This window comes from Medicago sativa, chromosome 2, assembly GCF_051527215.1.
Source record: "Medicago sativa cultivar Bolivia chromosome 2, Bolivia_mono, whole genome shotgun sequence".
Taxonomy (NCBI): domain Eukaryota; kingdom Viridiplantae; phylum Streptophyta; class Magnoliopsida; order Fabales; family Fabaceae; genus Medicago; species Medicago sativa.
Window position 1 is genome coordinate 5,106,214 of NC_140750.1, and position 13,857 is coordinate 5,120,070.

The 13,857-nt window shown below is 35.0% G+C and overlaps 1 protein-coding gene and 1 non-coding gene across 2 annotated transcripts; both read left to right on the top strand.

Moving 5' to 3' along the window:
* Nucleotides 1-385: 385 nt before the first annotated feature.
* Nucleotides 386-10,937, top strand: LOC146943856 (helicase-like transcription factor CHR28). Its single transcript, XM_085742154.1, has 12 exons — nucleotides 386-752; nucleotides 2,185-2,263; nucleotides 2,571-2,873; nucleotides 3,367-4,508; nucleotides 4,929-5,000; nucleotides 5,763-5,840; nucleotides 5,943-6,825; nucleotides 7,124-7,254; nucleotides 7,390-7,611; nucleotides 8,252-8,860; nucleotides 9,024-9,233; nucleotides 10,512-10,937. Exons 1-12 carry the CDS (start codon nucleotides 630-632, stop codon nucleotides 10,614-10,616), a joined length of 3,957 nt encoding a protein of 1,318 aa, XP_085598280.1. The 5' UTR covers nucleotides 386-629; the 3' UTR covers nucleotides 10,617-10,937.
* A 766-nt stretch (nucleotides 10,938-11,703) lies between these two features.
* TRNAQ-CUG (transfer RNA glutamine (anticodon CUG)) lies at nucleotides 11,704-11,775 on the top strand. Its single transcript has one exon. It is a non-coding gene; the product is annotated as a tRNA-Gln (tRNA).
* Nucleotides 11,776-13,857: the final 2,082 nt, after the last annotated feature.

The following is a 13,857-nucleotide window of genomic DNA, read 5'->3' on the forward strand; positions in this document are numbered from 1 at the left end:
GATACCAACAAAATAGAAATTAAGTAAAAATCTAATAACAATTTCCTTAATTTAAACGTAATTTATTAATGACCAAATAAAAAATAATTCAAAATTCAATGTACAATAAAAAGACCACATCAATGTAAAATAAAACCGTAAAAAAAAAAAAGGTAAAAAAAGAAAAAGATAGACACTAGAAAATGAGATGAGAAATGGAAAATTCGAAAATGAGGAATCCAACTCCTAGTAACACAGCAGTTATAGCAGCCACTAAAACGACGTCGTATTGATTGATTTATTCATAACCGCGCGCTTACTATAACATACGCACATCTCTTAACATGCGCACCCTCTTACGTACCCCAAACCCTATTTAAACCTAACTTGACACAATCCACGATTCAACTTTGTCTTCTTTTTTCCTTTCTCTCTCTAAAAACTTTCTCTCTCTAAACAAAAAGTCGCAAATTCACATCACGAACCTTCTCAGAAACCTCCATTGATTCTTCACGAAATTGCCTCAATCCATTCTCTTTCTCGCTTTGGTCTCTTCGGAGAATGCGATTCAACGCGTCGTTACTTTTAGATTTCGTGAATCAGTTTCGAGTTTTGGAAAAAGCGAATTAGGGTTTTGATTTCAATTCAACATGGCGGATGAAGGATTTCCATTTCCCACACTGTTTGCTGACGATGATTCCGATGATGAAAAGCTTGCAATGGATATTGAATCGTTTCTCAGCGTTCTTGATGAAGATTGTGTTCCTTCAGAGGTAGGGTCACTGTGAATTACGATTGGGTTGTGGAATTCAACTATTCACGCTTTGATTGTACTTGCATGTATATTTTTTCATTCATTCAGTAGGATTATTGGATTTGCAGTTTGTTTTTTGAAATTTTACTGTTAAATTGGTTTCCTTTTGCGTTTTGATTTGTAAATTGTAATTATATTTGCAAGATTGGATTTTTACTATGATAAACAATGTTTGTCAATTGCGGGTAGCGGAAAATAGTAGATTTTCAAAATTCGGCTATTCAATAGTAGCTATTTGAAATCATTTTGTACTTAACAGCACTATTGCGGAACAATAGTGGTTTGTCCAAATTCTGCTATGCTATGCTATAGCAGTATAGCGCCGATATAGCTGTTATTTAACAACACGGATAATAAATGGAAAATGGAAACTATTGGCTGATTCTCGTAAATATCTATTTTATATTTTGTCTAAGTTTTTCATCATGAGTGTTACAACTTTGGACATTTTAGGCACATTAATTTATGTATGTAGACACTGAATAAGTAGCTCTGAATTGGTTTAAGCCCTGTTTGGATAAACAGCTTATAGCACAAACGCATATCACGATAAGCGCTTATGTATAAACAAATTATTTTCAGCTTATAGCACAAGTGATTATCATGAAAGTGCTTATGTATAAGCATACATAAGCTGTTTTTACAGCAGGGGATAAAATAAAGTCGATTTTTTTGTGTATGCTATAAGCTATTTTCAAGTTATCTTGAAGAACTTATGAAAATGAGCTGAAAAAGCTTATGAAAAATGTCATTAGCTATTTTTTAATTTTTTTTTTATAAATTCTCCCAAACAGTCACAAAACTTAGGTTAGTAGATAAGCTCAAATAAGCCAATCCTAACAAGCCCTTGTTTCGTAGAAAAATCCAGTGCAATTTTTTTATAAAAAAATTCAAGTCATACTTTGTCGGAGATTCGAATTGTTGTTACTGTAGTCAAACCTGTTTTACTAAAATTGGAGGAACGTCCGGAGTTTTAAAATCCCTATCCTGAAAGCCATCTTTGATATTTAAAAGATGAAAGATTCCTTGAATTGCTTCTGCTGGTTTGAATGTCTTCATCTTTACACCATTTACATGAAGAAATTGTTACATTTTTCCTGTACCTTTGGTCTAGTTCCTTATTGTAATGTAGAAGGACAATTGATATTTATTTTACAATTTTATGTTGTGTCGTGTCACTCATTAATTTTAGTTAAATTTTGGATGTGCTGGGTAAGTAGTCAGTGTAGATTCTCTTAGAGAAAAGAGCTTAATGTCCTGTATGGAGATCAGGAAGTCACAGCTTATGTTACTTTATGCTCCTCTTTGAAAATATACCATTCCTGCTGTCTCTATTTAAATTTTCATCTGACCTCACCAATTTTAATAATTTTCTGGATATAATGTTGCAGAGTAGTCCGGAGGATTCTTCATTGAAAGACGTTTCACCTGGTGAATCTGGGATCCATGATAATTTTTTACTTCAAAATGGTATGTAAACTTCTGAGCCCTTTTTTGCGGTGTCATTGATTCTTGTCCTCATAGGTTGTAACTGGTCCCTCTAAGTTGAGGGTTAGGAATTTTCTTGAGTTTATTTTCTTTCTGAATTTTGCATGTGTAATACGTAGTTGTTAATATGTTAGAGCAGATTGTTATTGCCTAGGCTCTCAAGTGTGTTTGAATAAGCACTTTTTCCTAGACTAGACTTTGGTAGGTTCAGCCATAGGCTGTTAACGATTATGGTAAGATGAATAAGATTCTGAGATCCGGGGCTCAATTCATTTATCTGATTCTGCAGAGAATTCCTTGCTTGACTTCGAACATGAAAACCAGGGACCTTCATCACGGACCTGCTCTTCCCCAAATGTTTTTGCTGGTGGTTACAGGGACTCGTTCTCTGTTGCTGAAAGTGATGAAACTTGCTATGCAGAAAAGGCAGGAGTTTCTGAACATGAGATGCCTTCTTACATTGTGGGCACAAGTTTTGCTGAGGCAAATTCAAATACTGTAACTCTTTGTGGAGATAATTCGAACCCGAGTCTTTGGAAGGATGACAATTATAGCCAAATCAAGCATGTGGTAGATGATGTGGAATCTGAACGTATGCAAAATCTTTACTGGCTTATCATTTCATTTCCATCATTATTTCATAGGGGGTGTTTGTTTCAAGGTTTAGAATGACATTCCCGGGAATACATGGCTAGGGAATGATTATACCTATGTTTGTTATGAGGTAGAGAAAAAAATATTCCTGGGTATAAAGGTTCCTGGGAATGAAGTAACTTCCCATAACTTCCATTATTCCCATGAACTTATTCCCATGAAAAGAGATGGGAATGTGCATTCCCATGATATTCTGCATAGATTTTAAAAAAACAAAATTGTAACTTCCAATTTTCCCAGGAATGTCAAGTTATTTGTCAAACACTTTTTTTAACCAATACCCATGAATCAAATTTTCATATTTTCATTCCCGGGTATGTTATTCCTTGGAATACTTTGTGTTTCCCCAAAACAAACGCCCCCATAAGTTTATTTCTTATCTGTCATATCTGAAGCTTGGGCAATAGTTTGATTAATTGTTCTACTTGCAGATGCTTCACACAGCTCTATCATTGAGAATGTTGATGGAACTTTTGAAGATTATGGAACAGCTTTGAAAGACACAATCGGAGTTTCTAGGCAGCCAGAAAATGACTCCTGTACATCCTTTGAAATGCCGTTTGTGGATGTTGACATACCTACACATTTTGGAAATTCAGCTGATTCTATTTTTTGTCAAGGTTCCGATGTTCCTAGTGATTTTAGTGGCTACTATTCATCTTTGAATTGTTACCAGGGTATAGATGTTAGACCTGTTGTTACCGGCAGTTCTGGTTATTTTCCTAATGGTGTTGGTTCTGAATTCTGGAAAAATGAAGAGCTGGTGAGGAATATGAAGGTTGAAAAAATGGAATGCTTAACTGATACTACTAATATGATTGGTGGCATGCATCTGAGCCCTATCGGTCGGATCCCATTTCACGACAGTCAATATATGCCAGTAAATAATGAATATCCTTCATTTTTTCCTGGTAATGCTAAATTTGAAGACGGTGAATCAGTGCAACAATCATCTTGTGTTCCATATATTTCTAGTGAAGGCCAGTCATTTAATGTCAAAGCTGAAGGGGATGAAATGGTTATGCCTTACCAAAATACTATTCACAATGACAATGCTGGTCTAGAGGTGAAACAATTACCTGGTATTTTCCCTACCTCTGGATATCAGAATTACGATTTTTTCAAGGTGGAGGATAGTGATGCAATTGTAACAACTGAGGATGCCAATTATTACCAAGATCTTATTGGTGAAACTGCTAATAAATTTCCAGGAAACATAGGAAATTTGAATTTCAGATCCTTAGACAAATCTCTATCTATTGCCCGAGCATCAATTACCAATGGGAATCAGTATAATTGTAGTATGAGTGAACTAGAGAGTAAACCAAGCGAATGTATAAGTATTGATTCTCAACTTTCCAAAAGAAGTACTGAGGGATCCAATGATGAAGATGACTGTGATGTTTGCATTATTGAAGACATCAGTCACCCTGCACCTACAAGTCGATCTGCCGAATTCAATTCCCTTAATATGTCGCAATCTTCTAGATTTGATTATACCCAACCTTACATGGCAGGAGGCACAAGACCAAAGGCACGCGACGAGCAGTACATATTACGAGCTGCTTTGCAGGTTGGCACTTTTACTTTGGCAATTGCTAGAGTATTCTGTTTACATGCACACCTTATTCTGCTCCTGTTTTTTTAGTAATGATGTCAAATGTCAATTCATTTTTTGTTTTTTGATAATTGTTTTCGGACTGAGAGGAATATGAATTGATAGAATTTGGAGTATAATGCATGTATGATTTAAAATATTGCTATCTCATTTGCTTTGTGATATAATTGTTTGCATGTCTTGTGTAGGATGTGCCTTTTTTGGGGTTGGGTGGGGTCATAAAAAGAATTCGAATGTGTTGTTGTTTCCCTCCTTTCTTGCCTAACTTAAAACTTATTAGTATGACTTAGTACAGTTTGTCTCGCATATTATATTTGTTTACCATGTTCTATGTGTCTGAAACTTGAGAGAACTAACTTCTGTGGTTGATTGCAGGATATAGCTCAGCCAAAGTCAGAAGTTACTCCACCAGATGGACTGCTGGCTGTTCCTCTTTTACGTCACCAGGTTACTTTACAAGTTCAATCTTTTAAATTTTTTCATGTAGTCTTTTTTAAGAAGTTCTTGCAAGTTATAGGTGCATTTAGTTTTCCTATACCCGTATATCTGTTTTCAAATTAAAACAAACGGGAATGTGGATTTGATGGTCTGGATCTGGAATTTGCTAGTAAAACTGAAAATGGAACATTGTTTTATGATTTATTCATCTTATTAATGATTGAATTGTATCAATGATTATTGCAGTGCCTTTTAAGGGTCTACCTCTTCCCTATCCTAACCTCCAAATCCTTATGGATAACTTTATAACTTCTCCCTCATTCTCTCTGCCTTTTATCATTTCCTGTAGCAGAGCCCTCAGTAATCCAAGTAACCATATGGGCCTAGCAACCGATAGTTAGTGGTGTTCTGGTTTTTGTCAAAAGTTCTGACCTCTATAAAGTTTAGATGCCTTTGTTTTTTAAGATAAGAAAGTTGAAAGGTGGTGTTAGCTCAGATATCAATTCTAGTTTCATTAATTATTTGATCTGATAACAAATTGTTACTAAATTTTTTAAACTAATGTGTTTTTCCCCCAAGACGGAATTGGATATTGTTGCATCAGATGTTTGCTTTCTTTTTCAAGTTATATATTGTTGGTTGATTGCAAAAAGACCCGTGTGAATCGGTTTGGTGTGTTGCTGTGATCCTTCTAATTTTTCTTTTGATATCCCGATGACTTGCTTACTCTGTATCTTTGGGTCATCCTACTGATAGAAGTTATTGTGTCAGAAAATTGCCTTATCATGGATGGTTCAGAAGGAAACATCAAGTTTATACTGTTCCGGAGGAATTCTTGCTGATGATCAGGTCAGTGCTCTGTTGTCATTCTGCAGTGGTTATTGGCTGTCAACAAGAAGTATGCGATTTCCTTGTGAATCACTTGATTGATTTAATAGCTTTTTTCTGCAGGGTCTTGGGAAAACAGTGTCAACTATTGCTTTAATACTAAAGGAAAGGCCTCCATTACTTAAGACGTGCAATAATGACCAGAAAAGTGTATTACAAACCATGGACTTGGATGATGACCCACTTCCTGAGAATGGTTTAGTGAAGAAGGAATCTACTGTGTGTCAAGATACATCCAATAGAAATGCAACCACAAGTGCTAATTTGTCAGTGCATGCAAAGGGCAGGCCATCTGCGGGAACCCTTGTTGTTTGTCCAACTAGTGTTCTGCGACAGTGGGCCGACGAGCTGCATAATAAAGTAACCTGCAAAGCAAATCTCTCCGTGCTTGTGTACCATGGAAGCAGTCGAACCAAAGATCCCTATGAGCTTGCCAAGTATGATGTTGTTTTGACAACTTATTCAATTGTTAGCATGGAGGTCCCTAAGCAGCCTCTGGTTGACAAAGATGATAAAGATGACAAAGAAAAAGGAATTTATGAAGATCATGCTGTGCCGAATAGGAAAAGAAAATGCCCTCCTAGTTCTAAAAGCAGCAAGAAGGCTTTGAACAGCATGATGCTTGAGGCTGCTGCACGTCCTCTTGCAAAAGTAGCCTGGTTTAGAGTTGTCTTGGATGAGGCCCAAAGTATAAAGAATCACAGAACTCAAGTTGCAAGGGCTTGTTGGGGTCTCCGAGCTAAGCGCAGATGGTGCTTGTCTGGGACTCCAATCCAGAATGCAATTGATGATCTCTACAGTTACTTTAGATTTCTAAGATATGATCCTTATGCCGTGTACACATCATTCTGTTCTACCATCAAGATTCCTATCAATAGAAATCCATCAAAAGGGTATAGAAAGCTACAAGCTGTCTTAAAGACGATCATGTTACGTCGGACAAAAGGTAAGACTTGCATGCAAGAATTTTAAATCACCGCATCAGTAAGTTAGTTATTATCCGTGTTTGTCCTCTCTCCGACAAAATAACCATTCTTGTTGTGATATCTATTACTTCCTTAACTATACACTTAGCCCCATCTATGTGATAGAGTTTGAATTCAGATCAGGTTTTGATGATAGACATTTTTCTTTTCCTGCACCATTAGCAATTTATTATGCAAGAATTCATCCAATTGAATGGCTGCCACTAGCATTCGATTGAAATTTGTTTGTGACCTTGCAAGTATGATCATTTGCTGTAGGCACACTTCTTGACGGGGAACCTATTATATCCTTGCCACCTAAATCTGTGGAGTTGAGAAAAGTGGAATTTTCACAGGAGGAACGTGATTTCTATTCCAAGCTGGAGGCTGATTCACGTGCACAGTTTCAGGTATGATCTATCCTTAGTTCTTTGAAAGGTTTGATACTCAAAATCTTTGTTTATTTTCACAGCGAGAGGATGGCTGTTTGTAACTTATTTTCATTGAAACCCGTATTGAGTTTTGCTTTGGCATGCATGTGATAGGAATATGCTGATGCTGGTACTGTGAAGCAAAACTATGTGAACATTTTATTGATGCTTTTGCGCCTTAGACAAGCTTGCGACCACCCTCTGCTTGTCAAGCGTTACAATTCTACTACTCTATGGAAATCTTCAGTTGAAACGGCAATGCAGCTTCCTCGGGAAAAACAGTTATTTCTTTTAAAATGTTTAGAGGCTTCCTTGGCCCTCTGCGGTATCTGTAATGTATGTTTCCTCATGCTTTTATATTATAAATATATATTGGTTGTTCTGACTGCTAGGGTACATGCATTAGACTCTCTGCATGGGTACTTTTTATGTTGAGAAAAATGTAATTTTTAGAGTGAAAAGAGAAACAAAGATGATATGATTTGAGGTAGTGTTATTCCACTAATTACTCAATTCAATACATAAGCTTATCTTATGTGTCTGTTTATTCTAATACCACAGCTATGCAAATGAGTCCTACGTCTTACTTTCGGTACAGTGCAAATAACAACCCAAATATTTCAATTACTTGTATCCTTTTTCACTTTGCTTACAAAATAATTGTTGTCGTTATGTATTATTTTTTGGGTGGGTGGGATGTCGTTAGGTATTATTTTTTGGGTGGGTGGGAGTAATTGAAAAAGGTGGAAAAAACTCAGTGGATACTTGTTTTCTGTTTCTCTTTGCTTTTCAAGATAGATAGAAAGATGGATTTTTTTTCTTTCTTTCAAAACCTCTTGTTTTAACACCCCTCCCCCCACCCACCCCGGTATTCTTTAACTAATACATCATCTTGATTGATCATATCTCTTGCCAAAATGTATTGTGGTACATTGTCTTCTCTGTTTTAACATTCTTATCACATGGTTCTATGCAGGATGCTCCTGAAGAAGCTGTTGTCTCGGTCTGTGGTCATGTTTTCTGTAATCAGTGCATCTGTGAACATCTAACTGGTGAGGACAATCAGTGCCCTGCTACAAACTGCAAAACTCGACTTAACATGTCTGCGGTCTTTCCCAAAGCCACACTGAACACTTCTATATCTGATCCGGCTTGTGATCATTTACTTGGTTCTGCGGTTGAGGATTCTGAACCTTGTTCTAAGACTCAGCCTTGTGATTCTTCAAAAATAAGGGCTGCACTTGAGGTGTTGCAGTCATTGTCTAAGCCACAATGTCATACTTCCCAAAGAAGTCATGTGCAGAGCTCTTCTAGGGAAAGTTCTGATTGCAGCTCCACTTCTGCCGATAATGGAAAATCCATTAGTGATACTCCAGAAAAGAAAGCCGTGTTTATGGAGAAAAGCTCTAATGATTCAGTTGGTTCTCTTGGGGAGAAAGCTATAGTGTTTTCTCAGTGGACTGGCATGCTAGATTTACTTGAAGCATGTCTTAAGGATTCTTCAATTCAGTATAGAAGACTTGACGGAACAATGTCAGTCCTCGCTAGAGATAAAGCTGTTAAAGATTTTAACACACTCCCTGAGGTTTGTAAAGTCATAGATAATAATATCAATGACTGAAGTTCTTGCTTTTTCATGTCATAAGTTTTGTGAGTGAGCCAACCTCACCTAGAAAATGATAATATATGGTTCTTTTTGTGTCTTGAATAAGTATATATTTTGGTAAGCTGGATCTGTTGTCTTTCAGGTATCTGTTATGATAATGTCTTTGAAGGCTGCTAGTCTTGGTCTGAACATGGTGGCAGCATGCCACGTTCTCATGCTAGATCTATGGTGGAATCCTACAACTGAAGATCAAGCCATAGACAGAGCTCATCGAATTGGACAGACTCGTCCGGTTACAGTTTTGCGGTTAACTGTCAAAGATACAGTTGAAGACCGTATTTTAGCTCTGCAGGTATTTTTCTTGGTTCCATGAAGCTGCTAATTTCATTTTCCTGACGAATGTAGTTTATATTGTCGCAGTTTTATATAGGATGGTGCACACTTTCTAAATTTATAAATTATTGAGTAGCAGATATATGAATATTTTGATATGGTTGGTTTTTTGATTTTTACAATTTTGAGAAACAAGTTAAAAAGGTAATGTTTTTGGAAGGAAGTTTTAATGCTGAAGATCAGTGTTTGAATGTTTCTGTTTAACCTTGTTCTGGTTTCTTTTATTTTGTGGGCTATGTTTGCTTAGTAATAATTTGCCTGTGGTAGTGTGCATTTATGCATTACACTTGATTCTTGAATGGAGGCATTCTGCTTCGGCGCATCTTTTGAATTAAACAGTTTTGAAGTTGTACAGTTATTATTTAAGTATGAAAAGATAAATAAATCTCAATGCAAGGAAGTTTATCTGCTGCCTGATTTTTTTTTATTAAGTATCTGCTGCTGCCTGATAATACAGTTATAAATGAATTTTTAGTATATGCACTCTATTGATGGGGAGACACACATTCTGCCTGATTAATACAGTTATAAATGAGTTTTTAGTGTATGCACTCTATTGATGAGGATACACATACATTCATTGCAGTCTGGCACAAAATTAACAATTTCTTTGAAGTAATGTTTTACTGTTCAAGATAACCCCTTTCCTATAAAATATGCTAATAGGTACCCAAAATTATAATAGGTAAAAATAAGAAGTCAACTATATTAATATGGAAATTCAGGTCTGAATTTTTAACCACCTATCAGGCAATTCGAGAAGCCTATTTTCTCTTTAGCCCCAACTGATTTCTAGGCAGCCTTGCACTGATACACATATACTCCCACCACTATCACCAACTATGTTGTTAGTTAAGATACACACTGTCTCTTGCGATTCTGATCAGGGTCACACCTTTTGGGCCTCCTCTTATACACCTTGGTAATCTTGGGCTTAAGGTCAGCGTCATTTGCTCATATATAACTTCAGACAAAAATTACAACGGTAATCATTATAGAATTTGGCCAATTATACTTGTTTCATTGCAAACCATGTTAATTTTGTGCTGTTGCTCAATATATTCTCTAGAGTTTATCTTTCAATGATGCCTCCATGCTTCTCACTTATAACGTTGCATTTGGTTATTTTAGTTTCTGGTGCCTGCACATTTTTGCATTTTGTTGTTTCTTTTTTTGCGAATTGCATGTACAATATGATCGTTGTTGACGCTTGAAGTGATCTTTTATACATTTGCAGCAAAAGAAGAGAGCAATGGTTGCATCTGCATTTGGAGAGGATGGAACTAGTGGCCGTCAAACTCGCCTTACAGTGGATGATTTAAAATACTTGTTCATGATGTGATTAGGCATACATAGAAAATATAATTTTAATTTTTTGAAATGGTAATTTTTTCCTTGGGAGCTGGCGTCATTGTAAGTTGCTTTTTTGGTGACAGCAGAAATAGTGAAATTTTCTAACATGGCCTCTTTGACACTTGATAGAAGGATTATTTAAATTGTGGTTATAGTTGGAGTGAGATGATTCATTCTTGATTTGGAATTTTGGTTTAGTCTTTGATATTTGTATAGGTTAGTGAGCAGCAGCACAGACATCAACATAGAAATTGTTGTTTTTATTGTAAATAATAATATATGAAATAGACAATATTTTTTTCCCTTTCTATTCTTGCTCTGTTAAGTTTGTTTTAGTTTTTGTATGCACCGTTAGATTATATGTTTATTACTATTGCAATTGCAACTTTGTGACAGGTCTGATGGGCAGTGGTTTTGGTTTCGGCATTTTAAAGTGAGCTTTGTTTGTATAGAAGTGCAGTTGAAATGAATTATTGTTTAATATATTAAAAAAAAATATTGTTAAAAATCTCTAAAAATCAATTTTAGAGATGCTAAAACTAAAAATCAATTTTAACCGTAATTTTTTTATTTTGTATTGAGAATAATCTCAATCAAACGGGGACTGAATGGATAAACGATATTTGATGAGTGTAAAAAAAAATCAAAATCCATGTTGGTTCAATATACCTTTTATTTAAGAGTCGTGTCCCTTCAAATTATCAATATGATGGAAAAACACCGTTACATTTTCTAAGAGCCACATGTTGAGAGACGAAGCTCTCTAAATAGATGCACTCTTCTATAATTTTTATACAAAGGAGAGCCGAAGTCCCTAACTTAAAACACCAATAATATTTTTGACAAATTAACTACTAACGGAAGTGGAGAATAAAAAAATATGAAAACCTAAATTAAGAGAATGAACTAAATTAGCCAACATGTCAGCTATACAGTTGGTTTCTCTATACGTATGAGATGAGATAACTTGACCTTTGATGCTATTTATTATAAGAGTGAGTACATGGGTAAGAAAGGTTGAAGCTTCAGACTTTTCGAAGAAAAATAATAATATATTGGGTTAATCTATCAGCCGTGGTCCCATGGTCTAGCGGTTAGGACATTGGACTCTGAATCCAGTAACCCGAGTTCAAGTCTCGGTGGGACCTTTTTTCTTATTTTTTTTTTTTAATTTTTCATAGCTCTTTTTTCTTTTTAATGTACAAAAGTAAAAAAAAACCAATGGGAAACAAACTTGAACCCTCATCTATACACCAGCTCAAAATATATAAATTTCACTCAATTAAAATCCAAATAAAGCTTCTCTCCAAATGAAGACAAGATTTAAACCATGAAAAATTGGCCTCCAAGGTAATAGAACTTGCCATTGGAGTTTCTCAAAATTCAATTAAAATTTCTTGCACCATCGATACTACTAGCTCAATAAATTTCATTTTAAACATCCGCAGCAGAAACTTGTCACCCATAAATGTGAGTAACATTGTTAATATTGTTGGGCAATCTCACAATAAAATCCAATTGAACAACAAATACATATCTTGGAAATCAGCAAAAAACATGGTTATTTCAAGTGTTTATCATAATTTAACCAATGTTGATACCTATTCTTTTGAAGTCACTACTCATCCTCCTAAAACTCCTTCAAGAGGTGCCTTAGAGCATCCACATCCATGCCACTCATATTGGTAGCATAAATGGACCCCACTCAATATATTATATTACTTCACACTTCTCAATTATTTAAACCACTCAACTACAATTTTTAAATATCCATACCACTAATCCAAAACTCTAAAATGGGTCCCACTAAATTCACAACTATCAATCACAATCCAACATGTATGTGTTATTTGTGATTTATATGTTTTTTTATTCCAACACAACTTATACCACGGTGGTACTGTATAGGAACGATGGCAACAATTAAAGTCACTTTTCAAAGCCAAGTGCCATGTTTTTCTGACAACTTCAGCAAAGATCAGTAAAGACACGGTTGTTTTTCAACCGATATTTATGCTCTTAGCATCCTCTCTAGCTTATTGGGTTAAGTGTAATATTGAAGGCTCTAGCTCTACAACTACAACATGTGGTGACATTATCCCTCCTAGCATTTTGGAAGATTTAAACCTTTGCACTCGCTTCTGCGAGTTGGCCTTTGTTGTGAATCTCGCTTCTGGCTTGCTGCAAGCGTGTGATCCTTTGCATTCTTTGGAGTTTTCTAGTTTAAGCGAGTTGGTCTTTGCTCAGAATGGTGATTCCTTGGTCCTTGCTTGCATTTTCTAGCACAAATTGGGTAGAGTAAGGCACATAAAGCATAAGTGGCATAATTACATCAAATTGTAGCTTTACTTTAGATAACTTGCAAAACAAGTCACTAAAATGTCTAAATTAACACATGAAATATATCATTTTTGAGCACTTATCACACTTCTAAGTATTATTCACTTTTGAAATGTTGATCTTAGTGTTTGAAGTACTAACTCATGACCGCAACAAAGAGACTTATTGATTTTAGGCTAAAGGGTACTTTTCCCCCCCTAACTTTCAAAATGTTGCGATTTTGGCCCCCCATGTATGAAAACCACAATTTTGGCCCCTTATGTTTTAGCCCCATTGCGATTTTGGTCCTTTTTACCAATTTTGACTGGTCAATGCCCATGTGGCATGCCACATGGGTAATTATTAAATTTAAAAAAAATAAAAAAAGCCACTTAATAATTTTTTAATTAAATAAAAAAAAATCTAATTAAAAATATTTTAAAAATCAGGAAAATTGAAAAATTAATAAAAAAATTGAAAAAAAATTCTGAAAATATTAAAAAATTTTGGAAAAATGAAAAATTAATAAAAAAATCTGGAAAATTGAAAAATTAATAAAAATGAAAAAAATTGAAAAAATACGGAAAAAAAATTTAAAAATTCTGGAAAAATAAAAAAAAATACGGAAAAAATTTAAAAATTTTGGAAAAATTAATAAAAATAAAAAATGATTAAAAAAAATAAAATAATCTAATAAAATGAAAAATAATGAAAAATTCTGGAAAAATGAAATTTTCAAAATTTTAATGAAATTTTTTAATTAAACTTAGGGAGGGGAATCATTGTGCAGATAAGTTACCAAACTTAGGGCTGTCTTTGGGAAACTTGGTCTGGTTTAATGATATTCATCATAGTATTAGAGAGAATTTTACTAGAAACAAACTAGGGCTTCCCTACTTTAGATTTGTCAA